Raw genomic sequence first — 24352 nt, forward strand, 5'->3', positions numbered from 1 at the left:
ACGTTTCTCTCAATGTCCAGTACTTCGTCATTATACTATAATCACGATACACTAAACCATGACTTATAAGTTATAACACGAAATATTATTATTGTGATGTATACACATGAATATATCGTTATAAATTTATATAAATAAAACAGATTTAACTTAAACGATGTGCTAAAACAATTAAGTAGGCATTACATTATTATTAATCAAACTTCCAAATTCCTTCGCCTACGTGTTTCAACAACGCCGGCGGCGATGTAATTTATAATAAAAATTGCTGTTTTTAAATTAATTCATGTGGAAAATAGATAAGACTACCCACGCGACTTAAATTTAATTACGTATATGATACTCGATTGAGGTACTTCATATTTATTGCTTAAATTGGATGTCTTTATTTACAACTGTTTACAAGACATGTTCTCACATAATAAGATCAATTAAAGTTAAACGAGTAATTTATTTAATGTAATAAAATATTTCCAATTGAAAACAAACAACCAATATGAGTAGAAGAAAGAATTATTTAGCATATCCAATTCTAAAATTGAATACGATGGTAATAAATTTCAAAAATCGATCGAATTCTAAATCAATCAATGCGCAATTTGAAATTCCAAATTCGAAATAAAATCCGATTCACTTTCGGATTTCGAATGAAACAATTCAAAATTGGATCACGTCATTCTAGCCAGTTGTCGAACGACACACAAGTGATCATTATAGGCCGTAAACTCGTCGATAAAACAGATTAGGCCGTTTGAATATTCAAGCTCTCGGTCGTATTGTGAATAAAATTTGTGATGTATTGATTTAGTGTTATGGTGTTTATAATGCACGATGTTTTAATACGACTTTTTTATGGTTGACGATATTTTATTTGAATTAGACTAAGAATAAGTTTTTATTTTTTTACAGTTACAGAATAACATAATAAAAAACTATATACTACTGGTTTTATTGATTGATTAAGAATTTGTTTCATATTGTTTAAGTTTTGTTTCGTTCGTGTTTTAAATAAAAATAAAATGATTTCTTTCTTTCAATAATTTTTTATGTATCAAGATAAAGAGTGAGATTGTTTGTATTAAAATTTAACAAACATTTATTGATACTTTACATTGGTCACAAACATTTTTCAGGAATTGATAATTCAATTTTGTTTTATCACTAGAAAATCTCTATCTATACTTTAATATGCAACAATAATAAATATCTAAGGTTGCCATAATTAAATTAAAACAAAAATAATCATAAAATAAACAGATCATACGCACGAAGATTACATTTACAGCCAGCGTGACCGATTCGACTTTTTACTGCTCTACGTGATACGACACGACCAAGTTGACACCTAATAGATTGGATCCGGTTTTCGGCACGGACGCTTTATCAATTATAAAGAAATTTCTTGTTTTATTAACAATTTGTAATGCTTTTATTGTGAAGAACTTAGATTTATTATTATAGAACACGGAATTCAGAAATGTGTAAAAGAATTGCGCGAACTTTCGCTCTAGGATGCTACGACGTAGAAATGCTACGTGAAATGATGACATTACGTATATAATGCTTATTGTATACTATAAAACAGTATTATCTCAAACGTAACTAAACTTTTTAAAAGACAATGGGCGGAGACACAAATTATAATATTATTAACAGCGAATTCCAAATTTGAAAACATCTATAATTACTCGCTCATGAGAACGTTAAAAAACTGGCACAAAACATGTTACATGTTACAAAGTAAGAATTAAAAAGTCAACGATCTAAATCAAAAACGTTCGAAATATGATTTAAAACGTGTTCCGGAGAAACTCGACGTTTCTAAAAACGAATATCTAGCGCCCGCCGCCATTATACATACGGGTAATGAGGGGTATACACACGAGCGGAACGGTCATATTATTCAATTAATATTATAATTTTTATTGTTATAAAATTATGTATAATATTTTATAGCAGTTACAATGATTTAAAATTTTTGTATTTAACACATTCGATCTACGAGAAATAATTATTTTTATACTTAAGATAATAATTCTTGTATGGACTAAACTATGTTAAAAATTTGATTAGAATATTTATTCGTGCAAAATATATAAAGTCCGGGTAGAAACAGTTGCATGGTTATAAAAACTTAATTAAAGCTTTCTGTATTAAAGACCGCATTGCACGTGTGTCCGCCAAAGATAGTGTACTTTATAATATAATGTTTCAAATATTTCAAGGCTAACCGTTCTCAGCTGTCAATCATAATAAGCTATTTATCTCTTTTTTACGTATTCAAAATAAATACGTTCATCCCGCTCTATCGCGCTCGATCAGCCTCGCCTTTATTTGAAAATTTGATTTTAAATGTGGAATGAATAAGCATTATCTTAAGGAATCCGTTCTTTATTTGAATTTTAATTCCTTTTTCTGGCTGACTACCGCGTTCCTTTTTTTGTTTTCGGCCAGGATCTTTATTTGTATGTTTTGTAATTCAGCCAGATGTGAAGCGGGATGTGTGTATAATCTGTAATTCCCGTTTATAACATTCCTAGCAACAGATAATAAATGTTGATATAGATAAATCATTGTTTAAAATTTAAGAACGCGTCGATGTTACCAGATCTTTTGTTTATGAAACTGGATACATACAATATTTGTTAGAGGAATGCTCCGAGAATCTGTCGACTGTGTTATTGTAATATTATATTGAAATTTGCGCGTTCAGCGCCTGAGTAATTACTTATTTTATCTTAATAAGTAGTTTAAGAGCTGGTTATATGTTCACATTACACAATTTATACGAAAAAATAAATAAAGATATATCGATAATTGTGTATATAATATAACTTTATTTTCATTTTTGTCGAAAACCTTATCCTTAATTTATTAAACATTCTCTTAATTTGATCCCAAATCCCTCGAACCTCAAGAAGGTAATAAATTACTTATTATTTTTATGCTAAAAATGATTCACCTATGTTATTTTTATATCACTTAGCTTACATGAATGCAACCGCTAACTAACATAATACCTCTAAGAAGCCTACTTACCATTAAGATACGTATAATACCAAGCAAAACCGTATACAAACACTAGCATACGATACCACCTACGCACAAATCCACGAAGCAGTTAAACGTAATGTAATATTTAATTTCTTACTCGGAATTAAAACTCTGATAGTGAATATAAAATATTTTAATAGTTGTTATAATGAAATAGACTCTCCTGTAATGTCTTATCGTTGTGTGTTTATGAATGTTGTTTGCACATAAATTGCTGAACAGATTTAAATGAATTTTGATATAGTACATTTAGTTACTTAGTGAAGTTAATAAACTGAAACGTTTGTTTTATTGAATGCGTTAGTCTCAGGAACTACAGGTCCGGTATGGATGAAATTCAGTACAGGACAGGTTTTATCCCGGTAATCACAAGGAAAGGGAAACAAAATAGAACATTTGTGAAGACAGTCGTATATATCATAGTAGTAGACATATATCTTTTAAATAAAATTAAAACAAGCGAATGGGAGATGAAAACTTCGACGTGAAATTTTCGCGCCCAAACGCGAATAACGAGCGAAGTCGCGGTGGAGACACAAGCGAGTAATCCAAACACAATTTGTTGCCATATAAAAAAGCATTACGCGGCCCACAATTAAAGTACACGGCTCCAATATAAATCCATAAGTCCGCCATAAATGACAAACGCGCCTTTTTCGCGCCAACCTTGCAGGAACAATATTCAATAATAACAATAAAGCGAAATTACGCGATCGTTTTATTAATTTTTTCAAGATGGCCGCCGTGTGATGGAGGACGATTCCTTCAATTATCGATTATGCTTTTGAATATGATGAATATAGGATTTTAATTCGGATTTCGTTTGTAATATAGAGATGGGTAGTGTTGTTTGTGAGGCTGTCTGTTGGTTTTAGGAGAAGTATTGAAGCGAATTGAATAAAATTTGGTTTGTGAGTAGGTTTATATTAGTTATAATTATTAGTTATAAATTATAGGACTTACCACTATTACTATACAAATTCCAATGAGATGTTTCATGAATGACATATAAAATGAAATATTCTTTACTAGAGGTCCGCATCGGCTTCCCCCGTGGTACATATATAGCCTATAGCTTCCTCAATAAATAGGCATCTAACACTGAAAGAATTTTTCAAATCGGACTAGTTGTTCCTTGTATTAGTGCATTCAAACAAACTTATTAACTTTATAATATTAGAATAGAAATATTATTGCACACATAAAACATTAAAAGCATGCAAAAATTTTAATGCGGTAAAAAGAAACAAACTCACAGTAGTAAGTAACACTCTCAAGTTAACCTCGTTGTGACATAAAAGAAGGGCAAACAAACAAATAAACAAACACACTTTCGCATGCATATTTGAGTATGGATTTTACTAAGTATAAATGACCAATCAGCGAAACAAATTAATCAAACCAATAGACATTTATAAATATTTTACAAAAAAATACTATAAAACTTCTCAGAAATATTGCTTCAATGTTCCAACGTCGCTATCTAGTGACGTGACATGTTGACATTTGTAAGTCGATGTTGTAGTGATGTACGTATCGATATGTCGATCTAAACCAGTCGGCGTAGTGATGAAATAGTCGATAATTGTGTCCAATATTTTAGTGGACATTGAAAAGGTACTAGTTTTTGCTTAGCGGTGGATTAGTGGGGATAATATCATAATTCATAATGTTTATAAAACTCAGATTCAAATGTTTATTCAATTACTAGGTGCGCCCTGCGGTTTCACTCGCCTAAGTTCGTATCCCGTAGGTATATCGGGGTAAAAAGTTGCCTATATGTTATTCCAGTTGTTCAGCTATCTACGTACCAAATTTCATTGCAATCGGTTGCGTAGTTTTTGTGTGAAAGAGTAACAAACGCACACACATCCTTACAAACTTTCGCATTTATAATATTAGTAGGCAGGATTAGTTTAGTAGTAGGATAAAATCACAAAAATTATCAATTCCAATCGTTTCCGCACGACAGGAAAAAATACTGGCCAGATAAACAATTGTTAAATTCACATTGATCATCATTTTTTACTCGTCCGTTTCCGAGAAACACGATTTGTTAAGTTTAACAAAAAGTTTGTGGATTTTTATTCGTTTTTTTTTTTCACGAATTGTTATCGTCTTATTATTTTCTCGATTTGTACACTAACATGCGTTTCTTAGTAACACTAATGTCATTAAAAACCACTAAAATGTTAAAGAATAAAGATATATTTCTATAACTTGTTCGTCCCGATTTCTTCTGCGTACACACGTGAACCCTATATGTTATTTAGGGTATCCTAAAGCTTACGCGCTCTAGAATTAGGGTATCAAAAGTCACGATCACATGGAAATTATATTCATTTTATACTACAAAAGTATTAAAGTCTTAGTTATTACTATACTGATATTCCTATTTATTAAGACATTCACAGTAAATATAAGATGGTCGCATTGAAGCAACCTTTAACTTCTCCTAAAAACCAAAACAATATATAATTAATCTAAATCTTTATTCACTAGTCCTATCCTACTTCCTACAATTATTATGAATGCGAAAGTTTGTTAGTATGTGTATGTTTGTACTCTTTCACGCAAAAACTACTGAACCGATTGCAATGAAATTTGGTACATAGATAACTGGATTTATATCCCGATATTCCTACGGGATATGGACTTACGCGAGTGAAATATCTAAAACTGTAATTAAAATGCCTTCGATATCATTACAACCTGATTAATTGTTTCAAAATCAGCTCAATGGATCCTATATACATTTCTTAACTAGCCTATTTGTTACAAATTTAATTAGGGTAAGCGTACACTCAACCATCACAATTATTTTAGGGTAATCGCACACATTATCGACATAAGAGTACTCGCATCAAGGCCACCAACTAATAAGCAATTGTCCAACATCAACAATTTCGTCATGATACTAGTTTTTGCCGCGGGCGATCTCGTTTTCTCGAAAATAGATCTTTATAATTAATTTCGTAGTTGATCGATGCGTGTACGCTTTTTTTGTGTCATTATTTTTAAATTATGGAGTTACGTCAGACGGTGTTATGTTTCCGCTAACTTCGAGTTTTATTTTTTATAATATTTATATTTTATATTATTATACATTGGATAATGTTTATGGCGTTCTTGTTAGATCGAAAAAAAAAAACACAGAATGTGATTCGCGCTGTAGTAATAGCGTAATTGGTAAATGTTAAAAAAACTATCGCACACAAACTATATAGGTTTCAGTTATTCATAATTGTTTTTGAAAGAAGTCTAATCGTATGGTTATAGATTATGATATAAGTTACTCTATGTACATATTTGTAAATTTGTTATAAATGTAATTATAGAATTTTTAAACATAATCATTTTTGGTACAACCATTGCTTTCATTTTTTTACTTCTCATTCTGTAACCAAAGGTTGACTGTAAGAGATTGACTAAGGCGATAAGACCGCCTTTTGTATTATTTTGCCTTGAATATATATTTTGTGATAGTGTAATAAAGAATTTAAATAAATAATTTACAGATTCCACGAGAAACAATGGTGTTTTTATAAAATTTCTTTCTCATAATCTAATAAAAAAATTCAAACACTCAAATTTTCAATCTAAATTAAAAAGAATGTCTTGACAATAACTAAACAATTCCACTTTTGAGGTAATCTAATTATTATATTATTTGTTTCAGATGTTACTCTTGCGGCTGGTTTAGAAGACTGAAATATATATTTATTCGGCCAAAAAAGATGTAACTGGATGTCAAACATTTATTCTTGGTAAATATTATCTCTGTATTAACTTATAACTAATGCCTTCTATAAATATGAAAGAAACCCTGTCTGTCTACCTACTTTTACCACTGAACCGATTTGAATGAAGTTTAGTACTTGAAGATGTTTTGAGACCCGAGAAAGAATATAGGTTTTTTTCCCCGGAAATCCCATAGAAAACGGAACATTAAAACCCCGGGACTATTTCTTTTTTGCTTTGTTTACGCGAGTGAAGCCACTGGCGGAAAGCTAGTGTTCAACAAAATGATATATGAAATATAGACTGAATTAAGTTTTTAGTTTCATAACATTTGAATGTTTTATCAATAAGAATTATTTTATTAAGAATAGAAAAAATTGTTCGAATCCCGCCTCGTGACCAATGCTTTTCTTTTCTTTATAAATTTCTCATTTTAGACAAAAGACTGTTAACCTCTGATCTTTATCTTAACCTATGAGTTAAAATGTCATTTCTCATCAACACAATTCAATTCTCATACATATATGAAGCTTGGCAACAGGAACCGAAATCGATACAAATACGTTATTTAATAAACAACGTTAACATTTTAAAAGCGAATCAAAACATCGCACAGTATTCAGCTAATCTCAGCTAACAAAAGACTATTGTTAATTCAACATTGTCTCAATTTATATCGAAACAAAATGAATCATTATTATTGTAAATAAAGTGTTGAATTCAAATTTGATTGTTTCGTTGTTCCAGGTCGGTCTCGGGTCGTTTGTGAGACAGCGATGACTACCATGGCAGCGCACCAAGAATCTGTACATGAGCGACTCCAGCCAGGCCCCGAAGAACCCCTCTACCTCCATGGAGCCTCCTGGGCAGAGACCAACGATAACCAGGAAGATCACAGCACCGATATGTCCCCCTACTATAACATGCCCAAGCGTAACAAAAGAAAGAACTTCAAACCCAGATGCGCGCCAAATGCTAGCACATTCTCCGATGAATCTAACGAGCACTGTGATAATGAAAGTCCTGTCAATGGGAATGACAGAACGACACCAGACAACGCTGGCGACGAGGGTAGTTATTCGAAAATAGGCGTTAAGAACTTCAGCCTACTCAAAGGAGGCGCTGTGGATCTCAGCAGGCGATTGAGTACAGATTCCAATGAAAACATAGATTACCAGAACAGACTGTCAGAGGAGAAAAAGGTGGACACGTTTCAGAGGTCGTACATACATAGTTTACAGATGAACGACGTCGAGAAAGAGAGGACAGTATTGAATTTCAATAATCTACAGAATAAGACGTTTTGTGCCAAAAACCCCTTCGCTATATCGCAGCTAATTAAAACGAATTCACCTCCGCGGAGACGGGATTCGGATTCTGATGAGAATAAGGATATCAATTCGAATGACAGAGACAACCAAGATGGTACGGAGGGTCAGCAGAATGGTGACACGGCCAACAGGATTTTAAGGGATTATGCAATGAATACTATGAAGGAGTTACTGGGTATTTACGGGTTGTCGTCTAACGAAGTGGCCGATGCCATAAGTGGGCAAATCAGGGCGTTGGAAGCGCTTCAAGGTAAGTGACAATGATGTATGTTTTTATGTAAATTACAATGATGTATTCATATCCGCTTGCGGATTCGGTAGCGTATAATAAACATACCGATACATGTCTTATTAATTTAATTTTAATGTTATTTTGTTTGAAGAAAAACTGCCTTCAAATTAGCATGAAACACGATAATCTTTTTTGCATGATTTATTATCAACAACACCATGTGTTTCAGTAGAAATTCCAATAAAGATTTAAGATATTCAAGTATCTCTAAATAGTACTGTTATTGATTTCAGTGATAACACCTTATTATTTACAAATAGACCTGTGTGACATGCATAAGGTACTAATAAAAAGCGTTAAATTATTCTGAGGATACCAGATAATAATGGACCATTTCTATTTTCATAAAACATACAAATTGATTTACTTTTTGTATGTTATAACTAACGGTCCGCACCGGCTTCGCCCGTGGTACATAGCCTATAACTTCCTCAATTAACGGGCTATCTAACACTGAAAGAATTTTTCAAATCGGACCAGCAGTTCCTGAGATTAGTGCGTTCAAACAAACAAACACACTCTTCAGCTTTATAATATTAGTACAGATAATATAATTATGAACGTCCACACACAACAGACAAACGCAATAAATAAAAACTTACTTAAAAAAATCTCCTTCACCAGGTAAACCCTTCACCCAGCTACCATTAAGCCTCAAAAGGAGACACGACTCCGGAGACGCCCCTGAACGTATAAGACGGTCATCATCAGCTACAGAAGATGAGAGCTCTACCAACATCACCCCTCCGAAGACTCCAGACAATGATTTAGAGGCGCAAAGGTAAACTTCTCATATAATGACTTCAAAGGGTTATAAAGTTTTAATATTATGGTCGTTAAAAGATATTTTAAACATTAAAAATTACGATAAAAAAAAAATTATTTACACCCTCTTTAATTATACTGTTAGCTAAATTATCCCTCTTGCTTTTATATAGAATATAGTTTTATAATGCCATAATTTGATAGTTTCATATACATATACATGCAACATAATTCTCCGTAAATAATGAGCCGATTTTCATGAACTCTCCTGATTATAGACAACGAGCTCTTCAAATTATAAACCACCAATCAATGAGGTTGTTTAAAAGCCAAGGTGCTGAAGAAGATGCTAGTGGTTCTGAAGATGGAGACCAGACCCTGGATCTGAGCGTCTCCAGGGATGGAGATGGACAGGTATTTATAGAAGATAATATAATTATAATATAACAATTAATACATTGCGTTGGTCATTATTATAAAAGAATTAAAACAATGTGAAGGCGGATGTTTTTATGTTTGTTGCTTATACGCAAAAACAACTGAACTGATTTTGATAAAATTTAATATCATCATAGGTCATAGCGTATTACATTGGACACGATCAAATCTTTAAACACGGGGTTAGAAACGATCGTCTAATTAAAGCTAATTTTTACTCTTTTAGTGAAATTTGTTAAAAGTATAAATTTTATGTTCTTAGGAACAATCGACGACATCTAGCGCTGGTAACAGCGTGTCTGAATTCGAACAACAAAACATGTTAATGAGGAAGAACCTAGAAGACCTAGCTAATCTACAAATGCAGGTAAATGAGAAACATATTTTCATCCTACTAATATTATAAATGCGAAAGTTTGTAAGGATGTGTGTGTGTTTGTTGCTCTTTCACGCAAAAACTACTGAACCGATTGCAATGAAATTTGGTACGTAGACAGCTGGACAACTGGAATAACATATAGGTAACTTTTTATTCCGATATTCCTACGGGATACGGACTTGCGCGGGTGAAACCGTGGGGCGCAGGTAGTATTATATATATTTAAAATAATTAGGCAATAGACTTTTACGAAATACATTTTTTCTCCTCTTGATTCTACATTTGCTTTCTTGGGTCAATCCAATTCTTTTTTGTTTATGTATTCATGTTAGGAAGTATATTTGTATGTAACATTGTAGTTAGGAACATAATTTTAAATATTAGAAATTAATTCAATATATATTTATAGGGTTTCTTCCAAAAACAATCAATGATGGACGCTGAAGACTCACAGGAGCGAAAGTTACAAGCCAGTGGTAAGTAATATAACATGTATAAAAACGTTTTATAATTACTAATGGATATATATCATACATATCGTATAATACAGGTTAATTAATAATAAATTCAAATAAGTTTTTTTATAGTGACACAAGTAATATTAAAACACAAAATACATTAATTTTTTTGTAACAACTGTGACAATAATAAATCGTAATTAAATAACCATTATAAATTCAATTATAATTATTTATTAACATTAGTTACACCAAAACATAAAAAAAAATGAAGAAGTTCTATAAATATTTGAGAAATTAACTTTGATTTACTATAATCAGATTAGAAATATATCAGAATAAGTGAGAAATGAAACATTTTAAACGCCATTAATATTTAAATTAATAAAATTTAGTTTCAAATCGGTCAAAAATTCCTGAACGTAAAATATAAAAAATAACATATCACAATAAAGTACCTAATAGGCAGAAAAACAATGTTGGTACTTTCAGTTTCCATTTAACCAACTTTCGAATTAAGACGATCATTATGAACTATGAAATATCTGTAAATCTGTTTAGAGGTGACATTTGTGCAAACACACTAATTGTTAATATTAACAGCACTTAGCTAATACGGTTGTGAAATCGGTGCAGTTTCATAGTTTAAAACCTCTATTTCATGAGGCCAAGCAGTTTAAATTGGCTAACAAATGCTGATATAAAAAACAATAATAAAAAATATAATTATTATTATCATTTTAAGTATTCTATCAATTTCAGTAATCTGTATTGTATAAATTAAGCTATTATGGGTGCAGTAAATAAATAAAAAAATACAACATTTTCCAGAAATCCATCTTTCAAAGAATTCATCTTGCCTGCTTATATGACATTTGAATTTCCTATAACCTCTGGAGTTAAATTTCTTTATCCCATTCCCCTTAAAAGCGGGCAGCGCATTCGAAGAGGCACTACCCCTACGAATGTTCATGGGCGGTGATCGCTTACCATCAGGCTAACTACCCGCATATAGCACAAAAAACCCTCACCCTGAGCTGACTCCAGCCTGTACTTACATTATAATTACCATATCCACACAACAAAATCACTAAAACCGTTCTAATGATATACAAAGCACACAACATGAAACACATCCGAAACGTCACAGACTAAATTATTTCTCCACAAAACAGTGGATTCTTTACACGTATCCGTGAAAACTGACACATCACTAATGTATTCTGTGATCGGCTATTTCGGATGTTGTATCGATCCGGCAAATATTTACTTTGGCCGATGAACTTTGATGAACCGATGTTAATTTTGAATAAAATATCACTTTTTTTTTAATTTCCTTTTATAAGTCTGTATTCATTACTTCTATCACGACATTACAACATGTCAACAAGATTCATTATAACATGAGATTATTTAAGATCTGATAAAGGACATAGGTTAGTTTCCATTCCGGAAATCCCGCGGAAACAGGAACTCTGAGGGAAAAGCCCCGGGACTCTCCTTCTCTACTTTGACTACGTAAACTAAGTCGCGGAAAAGCTAGCTAGCTATTACAAATTGTACTTTCTGTTAAAGCATATGAATTATATCTCGTTATATTTATCGACTTAATTATCAACTCAAAATATCACAAAATTATAAATAAACATTGTCAAAATAGTCATATTAACCATTGCAAATCATTGTATATGTTCACCACCTTCACTAGTAGAGCGTCAGTATTCGCTCGAAATAATTACATATACCAAGTTACACATGTACATACAGGAGTATACATGTCACAGGTCCCACGAGCGAAATCAAAGCGAGCCCCTACATCCTAGCCGGCCCCTAGCCGCAGTATAGTAATTGTGGAAACCTCGACCAGCCTAATTTTCTCAATAGAGCGAATTCATTCAATTGAACGATGGGAGAACGTTTCGTAACTCCCCGTCTGTCATCAATCTTTATTGCGCACGCGCAACTCGCGGTGTTTTTTCATTTTTTTATTTGTTTTTTCACGTCGTTTTTTTATTTAAATTGCGCCTTATTAGGCGAGATTAAATTAATGACGAATTAAATGTTTTATGGATTGTTTTTCTTGTTTCCTGTCATATTACATTGGAATTAATGAGTATCATTACGATTTATAGTATTTTAATAAAACGAATGAATAAAACGATTCGAATTATTGATTATTTTACAAATTTCCTTTATTAAATGATGTTTTAATAGCTAACAGATTACTAGTTTCCTAAGGTTGAAATAAATCAAACAGACCAGTGTTTTGTATTAATGCAATTAAAAATATTATTGTGGAAACGCCTCAAAAACTGTAATTAACATTTAAATATTATAACTCCATAGCCTGCGGTTTCGACAGAGACAGAAATACGTTTTCCACAAACGCGAAAAAGGGAAAGGAGACCGAATTAATAAGTGGGAAGTTGAGATTTTATCGAAATTCGTGAACAATCGATGCGTCATTCGATGCTTTATTTGGATTCGAAATATTTTAAATTTCGCTTCACAAAGCATGTTATTTTAATTATTTATAACATCGCGATGCTGTTTTACGATGATTTCGTATGGATTTATCGTTTTTTAATGCTCTTAAATTGAATGTATTGGGAATTTTGCGATGCTGTATGATGTTTTTTATTCTCGTTTGAAAAAGCACAAATGAAAAAAAAAGTTAACGGCGCGTACATGTAAATATACTGTCCTTTTACTTTAAATATATTTTTTAAGAAATCTAGTCTATGTTATTTAGTATACACATCTTTATTGAAGTAAAAACAAAACCATTATGCGTATTTCACTGCTTAAACTATTTTATCTAGCTGCTTCTTAGCTATGTTGTTTTCACATGTTCTGTTGGTTGCCTGGAAGAGATCTTTTGTGAGTGATATGGCAGCCTTCTGTGACGTTTCAGTATTAGATTAGTTTTTGTTGTAGGGAACTTTTTTATTATTTTAGTATTTTAGCAATTAAAATAAAATAAAATAAACATTTCTTTTTTACAAAAAAATCACGAATTCAAGGGAACTTTTGATTCTAGCGGTGTCATCAATCAAATCTTACGTAATTAGTATAAATATGTAATTTCTATCCCATTTATAAGATATAAGGAAAAATAGATGTATCATTTTAATTACAATTTAAAACGAAACACAAATAAAAATGAAACATAATTGGCATTTTAATACCGTTTGAAGCATCCCATTTCGCAGTCGCTGAAACAGTAAAATAGCTTGCTTATCAGTATACTGAGAATGTTATCAGCGAACCGTTTAGACATAACACTGATTAATTCCTTCCCAGAATATTTAATGGTGTTTTCTTAGTAAAGAATTTAAGATGTTTTCGCGAATCGTTTAATCTTCTTTAACTATGATACTAACTATGTTGATACATGTAATTCTGTGTGTTACGCTGTCACAGCAAAATCATATCACTGATTTTGATGAAACTTTCATAAATAGATGAATGCAAATTCAAATGGACACCTTAATCCTATTTGAAGAAGGTATGGAATAGGGCTTGGTTTTTTTGTGGGCTGAAGTTACACATTTAATTAATGAAAATCACGCATTAATTTTCAATTTAATCTCCATGTATAGTAAACTAGCGGTCCGCCCTGGCTTCGCTCTTGGTACATATAAAGCCTATAGCCTCAATAAATGGACTCCAACACTGAAATAATTTTTCAGGATCAATAGTTCCTGAGATCAGTGCATTCAAACAAACAAACACTTCAGCTTCATACAATGGTATAGATTTAATGATTTTAACCGTGTCCCACGTCAATGAATCGCGGCACCGGACGCGTCGAAACCGAGCCATTATACGGTAAATTAAACCATTCTGCTATCTCGCCCCAACGTCCTCGGAAATGCAATCAGACTCACGTTGGAAACACTAGTTTTTTATCACTAGAACACCGTGGCTTTGTTAGAAGACAGTTATCACTACATTATATAAATCGTAAGCACTTTCCGCATCGTTTTAAACAAAAAAAAAACAAACCTCTTTTTTTGGTAAGGTCGGTTAATAATACAAATTTATTAAAAGTAAAATTCGTAATTACGCAAATGGCGCATTACGCACTCATTACGCAAAATCATGAACAAAAATGCTAATGATAATCGAATGTAAAATCGAATCGGCGATCTCGATTAATCGATTAATTACTCGATTGGGAGCTAATCAGATATCGATTATATCGTAAAACCATTTGGCAATAAACACAAGAGTTTTATAGTGTCGTATATCTTGCAAAAACGCCAATTTAACTGTATAATAGTTTTTTGTCTTGTTATTTTAAATTGTGTTAGCCAAGTGGTATTTATTACATTATTAATAGATTGATGATCTAGAAGATGGAAATTTGTTGTTTTTTTGGCGGGAAAACAAATAACCTCAATTAAGAAATATTATAATAATAGCTGCGCCCCGCGGTTTCGCCCGCGTAAGTCCGTATCCCGTAGGAATGTCGGGATAAAAGTTGCCTATATGTTATTCCAGTTGTCCAGCTGTCTACGTACCAAATTTCATCACAATCGGTATATAATATATTCTATTTAAACCATAATTTAAATCATATTATAAACACATATTATAATTGCTATTTTCATTAACTATAGACTATTTAACTAATTAACTCCACATATTCCTATAGATTTTTGGACCTTTTTAAAAATAACGTTAACTTGATACTTTTGACATCCACAAGCCATATTTTCCATTCGTGTCAAATAAAAGCATTAAATTCGCATTAAAATTACGTCTCTTCTTTCCATATTCATATCGAAACATTAAAATCCAAGCGAAATCCAATGACGAAGCTAGCGAGAAAAGGGAATTTCAAAGGCAATCGTATTTTTATTTTACTTTTACCTGACTTTATTAATTATAAAGCATCTATTATTTTTTTATCTTTACAGTAATTAATAATAATAAAACTTTTATTTGCCAGAAAACATGATGTACATTATTATTATCTTAAAGATATTACTGAGTAGTGAGCTATATTTATTTATTTATTTATTTAATTTTTTTATTACACAATAAAAGATAATAATGATATAAATAATCTAAATACACCAAAGTTATATTCATACATTCTCAAAAAAAAAAAAACTGGAAACCTATGAAAACCCCTTAAACATAATCCCGGTTATCATCGGTGGGTATAGCGAGTAAAAAGGCCAACACCTTCGGATTTAATGCGCGTATAATTTCTTTGTGGCACCGCAGAATGGGCAGACGTCATAAAGTATGCGTCTCTATGCGTGTGCGCACGTGTGTGCGTGCGCGCGTGGTGTACGCGCACGGACTGGTTGGCTTAATATTTGGATAGAGACTACTAGACTATTTATTTATTTATTTATTTATAATGCTTCATTGTACAAACTTAGAAAGAAACAACAAGAACACAGTAAACAGAAAAAATAAGACATTGTTTGTACAAGAGGCGGCCTGGCGACTAGCGCGAAGAAAAAAAATTAAATTTTCTTAATAAAACACACGGTTGAAAAAACGTCTCTAACGTATAATTCAATAAAATCGCAATAAGGAAATGTTACTGAATGACAATTTTATATATTTTTCATATCGAGTTATAAACATTTTGCCATGGTGTATGTCTGTATGGAACCGACTGCTTTAAACGGCTTGGTAGTTTTAATTCAAACTTCCTACACCTAGCAAAGGTGACAAAGCAGTTATTTTATATTAATTATATTATATAATTTAATTTGAATAATTTCCTTAACAATACTCTGTATAAGAGTAAATGAGAAAAGTTAATTCTATAATTAAACATTAGATTATTTATTATGCTAATTGCATGAACAAATTCCAATCAGCAATACATATTTTAACAGTTCAAGATGTATGAAATACTAGCTGCGCCCCGCGGTTTCACCCGTGTAAGTCTATATCCCGTAGGAATATCCGGATAAAAGTTGCCTATATGTTATTTCAGTTGTCCAGCTGTCTACGTACCAAATTTCATCACAATCGGTTCAGTAGTTTTTGTGTGAAAGAGTAACAAACACACACACCTCTTTACAAACTTTCGCATTTATATTTTAAAAGCATTGTTCAGGTTTTATTAAAAATAGAATCAAACATAATCCCCCGTATGTGAACATACCACCAACGAACAAAGCATGCACACAAGCACAACTCGATCGCATACACGCGCATTTTGCATATTCATTGAGCTGGTATCTTTGTATAAAATTATACTACATTACTCGTACATACGGAACGTTAATACTAAGTTACAATCTTGTGGATTGTATTGCAAAAGTTTCATCGAAATGTGTTTAGTATTTTTTTTTCTCCAAGCTTAAGTCTCCAAGGTACCATTCTATAAAACGTCTGCTATTACATATACTTAATTTTTTGTTTGAAGTTATCAAAATTGATTCAGCATTTTTGAAGGAACATAAATACAATTTACATAAACACGCCTTTATGAACTTTATGTATGTATGTAACCGACTCCATAAGACGTGATTTTGACCCACTTTAAACGGACAGACCTTATTCAAACACTTATCAAGGATCGGTGACAATACAATAACTTCATCACTTTATCTTATCATCCTGATTAGTATCATCAGGATTTTATAACTTTAAGTATTTAAATTATTAAATACTCTAATTAGGTCTCGAGAACTCAAAGGCGACGGTTTTCTGAAATTAATTCTTGATATTTAAGAAAGAACAACCTACAAAGTAGAAGAATGCTTTAAAAGTGACGACGGATGAAATCTATAGTTATTTTTATTCTCAACTTTTCACCAAGTGAAGTTATTTCAACTTATACTTGCTTATACTTCCGCTTAGTTATTATGTTACTTGTAAAAACATGATTTAATAGATTCAGTATTATTTAATAACGTCTATTTATAATAATACACTATTATAAATACATTAGAAAGGTTATATGTTTGTTCGGGTATAACTATCTCAAAATTAATGTAATTACCCACATAAACGAAGCCATTTTATAAGTGTTTGTTAAAAAAGAAAGTTTTTATATTATGTTCCGTCCTGGCTTTGCCCGTGATATATTACAGCCTATAACACTGAGACATAACGTTCATATCTTGAAAACAATGTTTAAAATCGGTTTAGTAGTTCCTGAGCTTAGCGCGTTCAAACATACAAACTCTTCAGCTATATTATTAGCACTAGGCAGTTGTCCCAGCTTTGCCTGGGATGCACAAAGACAGAAAAAGAAGCCTATGTTACTTAATTTACTAATAATTTACTTTACTTAATAAAAATGCTTTAGAAGCGAGAGACTCGAACTTGTGACCTCTAGTTTCTACGCTCACAGTTTAACCACTGTACCAAGGCTGGTCAAGTATTTGTATAAATTCGAGATATTTCTTAGAATAAGCAGAAATAATTAAACAAGGGTTTTGTTTACATATTTATACGATATCATCATTTTCTGAGAAGCACTTTAACGTGGTTGTCGTGTAAGTCTCGACTCTATTGCAAGTGGTTAAAGTATATTTCTGTTCACACATCAACAGCCAAGTCCCTGATCGCTTCTTATAAACATAACTTTAGAAAGATCAAATAACTTGACTAAGTTTTTGACGGGTTTAATTCTCAATTATTAATGAATTTGGCTAATATAATAAATATCAAATTTTCATTATTCATTTTTGATATAATATACGCATGTCTATATAATCTTAATATATAAAATTCTCGTGTCACATTTTTCGTTGCCATTCCTCCGAAACGGCTTGATCGATTTTGATGAAATTTAAGTGCTTACGGTATCTATGAGAATCGGCCAACATCTATTTTTCATACCCCTAAATGATAAGAGTAAGGCAGAACAGCGTTTGCCGGGTGCAGCTAGTTAGGATATATAATTAAATTACCCAGAAACGGCTGAACGAAATTTGTTGAAACTTTCGTTACAACATTTTTCAATCACGACCAGTGTGTTTGATTTTAAACCCTTTTAAAAATATTCATTCATTCAAGATTGAGATAACTTTGATACTTTTGAAATAAAACTTAGGATAACTTAGTTCGTACCTACTAGATGAATGCGGCATTATAAAAACAAAGATAAAATCGTAGTTAGGTCGTAACTTAGGTCGTCTACAAAGAGCAATTATTTAGACCATAGCTGAATAAATACGACCAATTAAATCGGAGGACTGAAGTCGATTGTATCGAGTTATCGATTCGGATTATCGATTAATCGTAAATTATGTTATTGTTGTGGCGCGAACAAATGAATCGGTAACTATTCGATTTTTAACAACTTTAACATTGCTTTATAAATGTTTTAATATCTAAAAAATCTCTTAATCTCTTTATATTACTATATAGTATAAAACAAAGCTTTCTCTGTATGCTTAAATCTTTGAAACTACGCAACGGATTTTGATGCGTTTTTTTTTAATAGATAGAGTGACTCAAGAGGTTTATATGTATAATAACATCTATTACACTATTCCGAATTTAACGCGTGCGAAGCCACGGGTAAAAGCTAGTTAAAATAAAAAAAAATGTCTTACTTTCTATACAGAGTATATGTAAGGAGATCCTATTAATATTATAAATGCGAAAGTTTGTATGGATGTATGGATGTTTGTTACTCTTTCATGTAAAAACTACTGAACCAATTGCCATGAAATTTGGTACGTAGACAGCTGGATAACTGGAATAACATATAGGCAACTTTTTATCCCGATATTCTTACGGGATACGGACTTACGCGGGTGAAACCGCGGGGCGCAGCTAGTTATTTAATAATTTAATCCCGGCGATCCTAATCAGGATAATAAGATAAACTCAATAAATTATTGTATCGTCACCGATCCTTGATAAGTGTGCAGAGTTTGAATTAAATCTGTCCGCTTAAAGGGGGTCAAAATCACGTCTAAGGGTCATACAAGTTAGTTCCATACAAACATACAGTTGAATCTGACAATTTGTATGTAATTAATTGTTAATAATAGTAATGAAACATATTATTTTCTCTACATATATATTAATATCTACTATGATTCTCACAAAACCTAGGCGCCACTAATAAGTTATCCATTGATATACCTAGGTATGGATCTAGACATGTCTAGAATTTAAAAGCTAAGTAATAGGTGATTACGATTCAGCGTAGTGTCAGGATTGGAAGCATGAGAATCGATGTGTTGTGTAATATTTTAAAATATTTAAGGGAATTTCATAGGCGAAACCAAAAAAAATATATTTATTTAAATTACATTACATATTTTTCCCACTCCCACAATATAAAAGTAACATCATAAACAACATTACAAAACATGTTATCACATCCACAAAACTGCATGCGAACCGGCCCATCCGTTCCGCAGATACAGACTCATCAATAAACGTCACGGAACACGTTCAATTGAGCGATTCAAAAACAAAAAACTAAACAAGATCATGCGGAATCGTTTACAATCAACAAGGGAGAGAGGATTTACAGACGGACACGGCGATTATTACGTATTGAACGCCATTAAACTCTATCGCTATTGATTTGATTTGATATTGTCAATTTGTATGTTTGAATTATCTGTGGAAATTGTCTATACTATATATTCTAATATTAAGAGGAAGAATTTGTATTTTAGTTTGTTTGTTTGTAATGGATGATCTCAAAAACTACGGAACCGACTTTAAAAATTCATCACCATTTGAAAGCTGCAACTTCACTGAGTGATAGGCTATATATGTACCACGGGCGAAGCTGGGGCGAACAGCTAGCGTCTTATAACGTCTAGTACTAGACTAGAATGTTTGAGTTTGATACCTATATACATCGAGATAAATTGTTTTCATTTAATGCAAAAACTTCGCTTCGCTCGCGCAATAAAAGGAAAATACGAAATACCTATCTTATGTCCTGTCGAGTGAAACTATATTGATACCTAATTTCATCCAAATAGGTTCAATAATTTAGACACGACAGAGAGACAAAGTTACTTTCCGGTTTTTAAAGTATATATAAATTTACTTGATATTAACAACTATAGGATACTAAATCAAGTTATAATAATTCCAGCCATATGTTAAATCAAATAATACCCTCTAAAACACTAAAAACGTGTATCAGACTCAAAAAAATCCCGATATCCATGTCCATCGATCCACGTAACCACTATAGATCCTTTATCGATCGGTCCCGATTTGATCTACGCGCATAATTACGCTTTCATCCGCCGCCGGTATGTAAACGTCACAGAGTAATTAATGACCTCCAGTATATAATTAAACAAAGAGTTATATACTATGACTAATGTAGTTTTTTTGCTAACGGTACTTACTACTTTACTAAATCTAAGTTTGTAGTGTGTGTTGAGTATTTTTTTGTAAAAGTAGTTATATTATACGCATAATAATTTATTAATATATATACGCGTAAGTTTGTAAGGAAGGATGGATGTTGGTTTCTCTGTCACGTAAAAACTGCTGTATGGATTTTAATGAAACTTTACAATAACATAGCTAATACATCAGAGTGAGACAGACGGATCGAATACGTAGTCAAAGGAAAACCCTTATAGTTCCGGTTCACATAGTATTTCCGGGGTAAAACCTATCCTATGTTCTTAAGTCTCAAGCTATACTAGCACTAAATTGCATCCAAATCGATTCAGTTATTTAGGCATGAAAAAAAGATAGACATATATCCTTTCGCATTTCTCTCATTAGTAGGTACACTTCTATTTTATTCAATATTTTTGCGACCTTGATATAAAATTTAATAAAAAAAACCAAACACATCAAATTATTAAATCACCTAACAAGTGTAAAACGTGTAAAAAAAACCATTAGTATTGTACACAACGCCTCAAAGACATCGAAAATCCCACGCGAAACAATGAAATAAGTTTTTATCGAAACAGGAAAATATTACCTCGTGCATTACTTTAATAACATAATGATAAATTGAAGATATAAGATCGAGTTAATTTAAAGTTAACCTTTATGTTTTATATTTTATCACCTGTACGTTTATACAAGCGCCCAGGCAGGTACATAAATAGCCTATAGCCTCAATAAATGGGCCATCTTACACTGAAAGAATTTTTCTAATCGGTTCAGTAGTTTCCGAGTTTAATGCGTTCAAACAAACAAACAATCTTCAAATTTAATTTTTAGTTTTATAGCATTGAAATGCTTTATAAATTAGAAATTTTGAAAAAATAGAAAAAATTTGATCACGAGGCAGGATTCGAACCTGCGTATCTTGCCTAACCGTAGCAACGGTATTCTTTCAAAATTTCTAATCTTCAAATTGTAAATTAACACTTACCCACGATCGATACTCAACCCTACACCCCGGTATTAGAGCTCAATTTAAGTCCACAAAACTGTATCGCTAGAAACAATTTCAACTCTATCCCCTTGTAAAACAAACTCTTCAGATTTATAATATTAGTATGTATGTAAACGACTCCTTTAGACTCGAGTTTGATTCCCTTTACAAGGACAGATAACAGACAATTTAAACACTTATCAAGAATCGGTGACAATACAATAATTTCATGAGTTTGTCTTATTATTTGCGATCGCCCGGATTAAATAATTAACTAACTAACTAACTTATTCTATGTTTCTATCACTAAAACGGTTGTTGTTTAAGTGCTTTTTAATGTTTATCTTTCGGATTATGAATGGTGAATTCAAATGTTTATTATTTTTTAAATATTTATTTCAATATAAAAATGTAGAAATTTTAAGTGACCTCAGGCTCAGGCAGGATAGTATAAACTGTTTTTACTATTATTACTATATATATATGTTATTGTTTAAGAAAGGGAGAAAAAGAGATATTATCCTACTTTAATATTATAAATGCGAGAGTTTGTAAGGATGTGTGTGTGTTTGTTACTCTTTCACGCAAAAACTGTAGAACCGATTTCAATGACATTTGGTACGTAGATAACTGGACAACTGGAATAACATATAGGCAACTTTTTATCCCGATATTTCTACAGGGTACGGGATTACGCGGGTGAAAACGCAGGGCGCAGCTAGTTGATATATAACTACTTATACTTTAAAACGTTTATAAAACTTCAACAAGAACTTATTAATTCCTCCTCAAAAATCATTAATATCGCGATTAACTTTCAACCAATGTCATAATAACAAAGATATCGAAATGTAACCCCAAAATTGCACCAAAAACCGGCGATCCCATAAGACAATGGGATATTTATGGGATTTTGTAATACCACTCAAGCATTACAATGGTAATGGGATTGGATGCATCCAACGGAAGAAATAATCGAAAGTCGGGTGTGTCCCATCCTTTCGTTTATTAATTTTCTTGTGTGTGATTTCACGCGAGTGTACGTTTAGAAATTATGGACTTTTAACGGATTTTAAACGCGATTTATTTTGATGTCGCATCAGTTACCACTTCAGTTTCTCGTGACCACGCTCGCTGTAAAGTGTTCGGATGTTGATTTAATAAACATAATGAACTAGCTTTTGCTTGCGGCTTCGCACGCCTTAAATTCGTGATAATTTCATTCAGTTACTATACATATAAACATTCCTCTTGAATCAATCTATCTATTAAAAAATCTATCAGAAACCATTTCGTTGTTTTAAAGGTCTAAGCATACATACATACAGACACGGGAAGCGACTTTGCCTTATACTATGTACAGATAAATCGCGTTTAAATTCCATTTAAATGCTATTTATTTCGCAATAAATTCTTACAAATTTAGAGGCTCATTTCGGATAATATGTAATGGAGATTAAACATTTTTATACATATTATGATTTAAAGACAGTTGTAACTTCTCTGTTGAGAATTGCTTTTGAAAAAAATGGTATTATAAGAGTTCTAAAGCACTTTTAAACTAGACTTGATAAATGTATAGTTCTTTTACTAAGTTAGCGATTTTCGGTCTCAAACTATATACTAAATTTTATACAAGTCGGTTCAATGGCTCAAGAAGAGACAGACAAATAGAAAAATAAAGTGACTTTCTCATATAGGGACATGTTTAAATAAAACTAAAATATAGTTTAAAAAACCAATCTTCATGATACTCTTTCAAAAAATGAAATAATTATATCAAACATAAAATATATAAAACCAAGTACGAATAAAAAACCAATAAGAGCCAATTGAAAATCTATATTATACAAAGGCAATTAAAGTCCTTTTTCGCATTAACATGTCCATTTCATCACTTGAAAAGAAATTCCTTCCAGTCAATCGCAATAGAACATATTTATCCCTAACCATCTAGATGACTGAGATCGTCAACCTATTGATCAATATTATTAACTAACTTTTACTACCAGCTTTACGTACATTCCTACGTCCTATTAATATTACAATCGCGAGTATGGATGGATGTATGGATGTTTGTTACTCTTTCACGCGAAAACAGTTCATCGTATCTGTACGACATTGGATACAGAGATGGATTTTAGTCTGGATTTGCACAGGCTCTTTACTTGGGTACCACACGAGTGACGCCGGGGATCACAACTAGTATACCATAATATAATGCAAGTCTGTCTGCCAATTACGCTTTTACGACTACATCAGAATACCAATCATAACACCGATTTCATAAAATTGGAATTAAAATAGTTAAAAATAGTAAGTTAGTAAATTAGTTGAATATAAGCGTTTATCGTGGCGTGAAGTAGTGAAGTGAAGTAGTAGCATGGAGGTACAAGCAAACTGTTAAAGTGATTATTAAGGTCATGAGAATTAGATATCACTACTACACTGCGCAGTAACATACATCGTACTAATTGTATAAACGACAAAGGTATGGGTGGTTGGATATCACTCAATTACGTCAGAACGGCTGAATGGATATAGATTAAATTTAACACAAATCTCTGTTAGTCTCAG

At 32.0% G+C, this 24352-nt stretch overlaps 1 protein-coding gene across 5 annotated transcripts in view; it reads left to right on the top strand.

The window, feature by feature from the left end:
• LOC119837574 overlaps nucleotides 1–24352 on the top strand; it is a 76347-nt gene that overhangs the window by 37492 nt on the left and 14503 nt on the right. For 4 of the 5 annotated variants that reach the window (XM_038363204.1, XM_038363205.1, XM_038363206.1 and 1 more), the window contains exons 2-7: nucleotides 6734–6821; nucleotides 7543–8376; nucleotides 9043–9199; nucleotides 9462–9597; nucleotides 9884–9988; nucleotides 10410–10476. In XM_038363204.1, coding sequence (XP_038219132.1) covers nucleotides 7572–8376; nucleotides 9043–9199; nucleotides 9462–9597; nucleotides 9884–9988; nucleotides 10410–10476 — 1270 coding nt within the window. In that variant the 5' untranslated portion in view covers nucleotides 6734–6821; nucleotides 7543–7571. Of the gene's footprint in view, nucleotides 1–6733; nucleotides 6822–7542; nucleotides 8377–9042; nucleotides 9200–9461; nucleotides 9598–9883; nucleotides 9989–10409; nucleotides 10477–24352 lie in introns of those variants that run through there. The other variant, XM_038363203.1, reaches the window with a different exon arrangement.

This window comes from Zerene cesonia, chromosome 28, assembly GCF_012273895.1.
Source record: "Zerene cesonia ecotype Mississippi chromosome 28, Zerene_cesonia_1.1, whole genome shotgun sequence".
NCBI lineage: Eukaryota > Metazoa > Arthropoda > Insecta > Lepidoptera > Pieridae > Zerene > Zerene cesonia.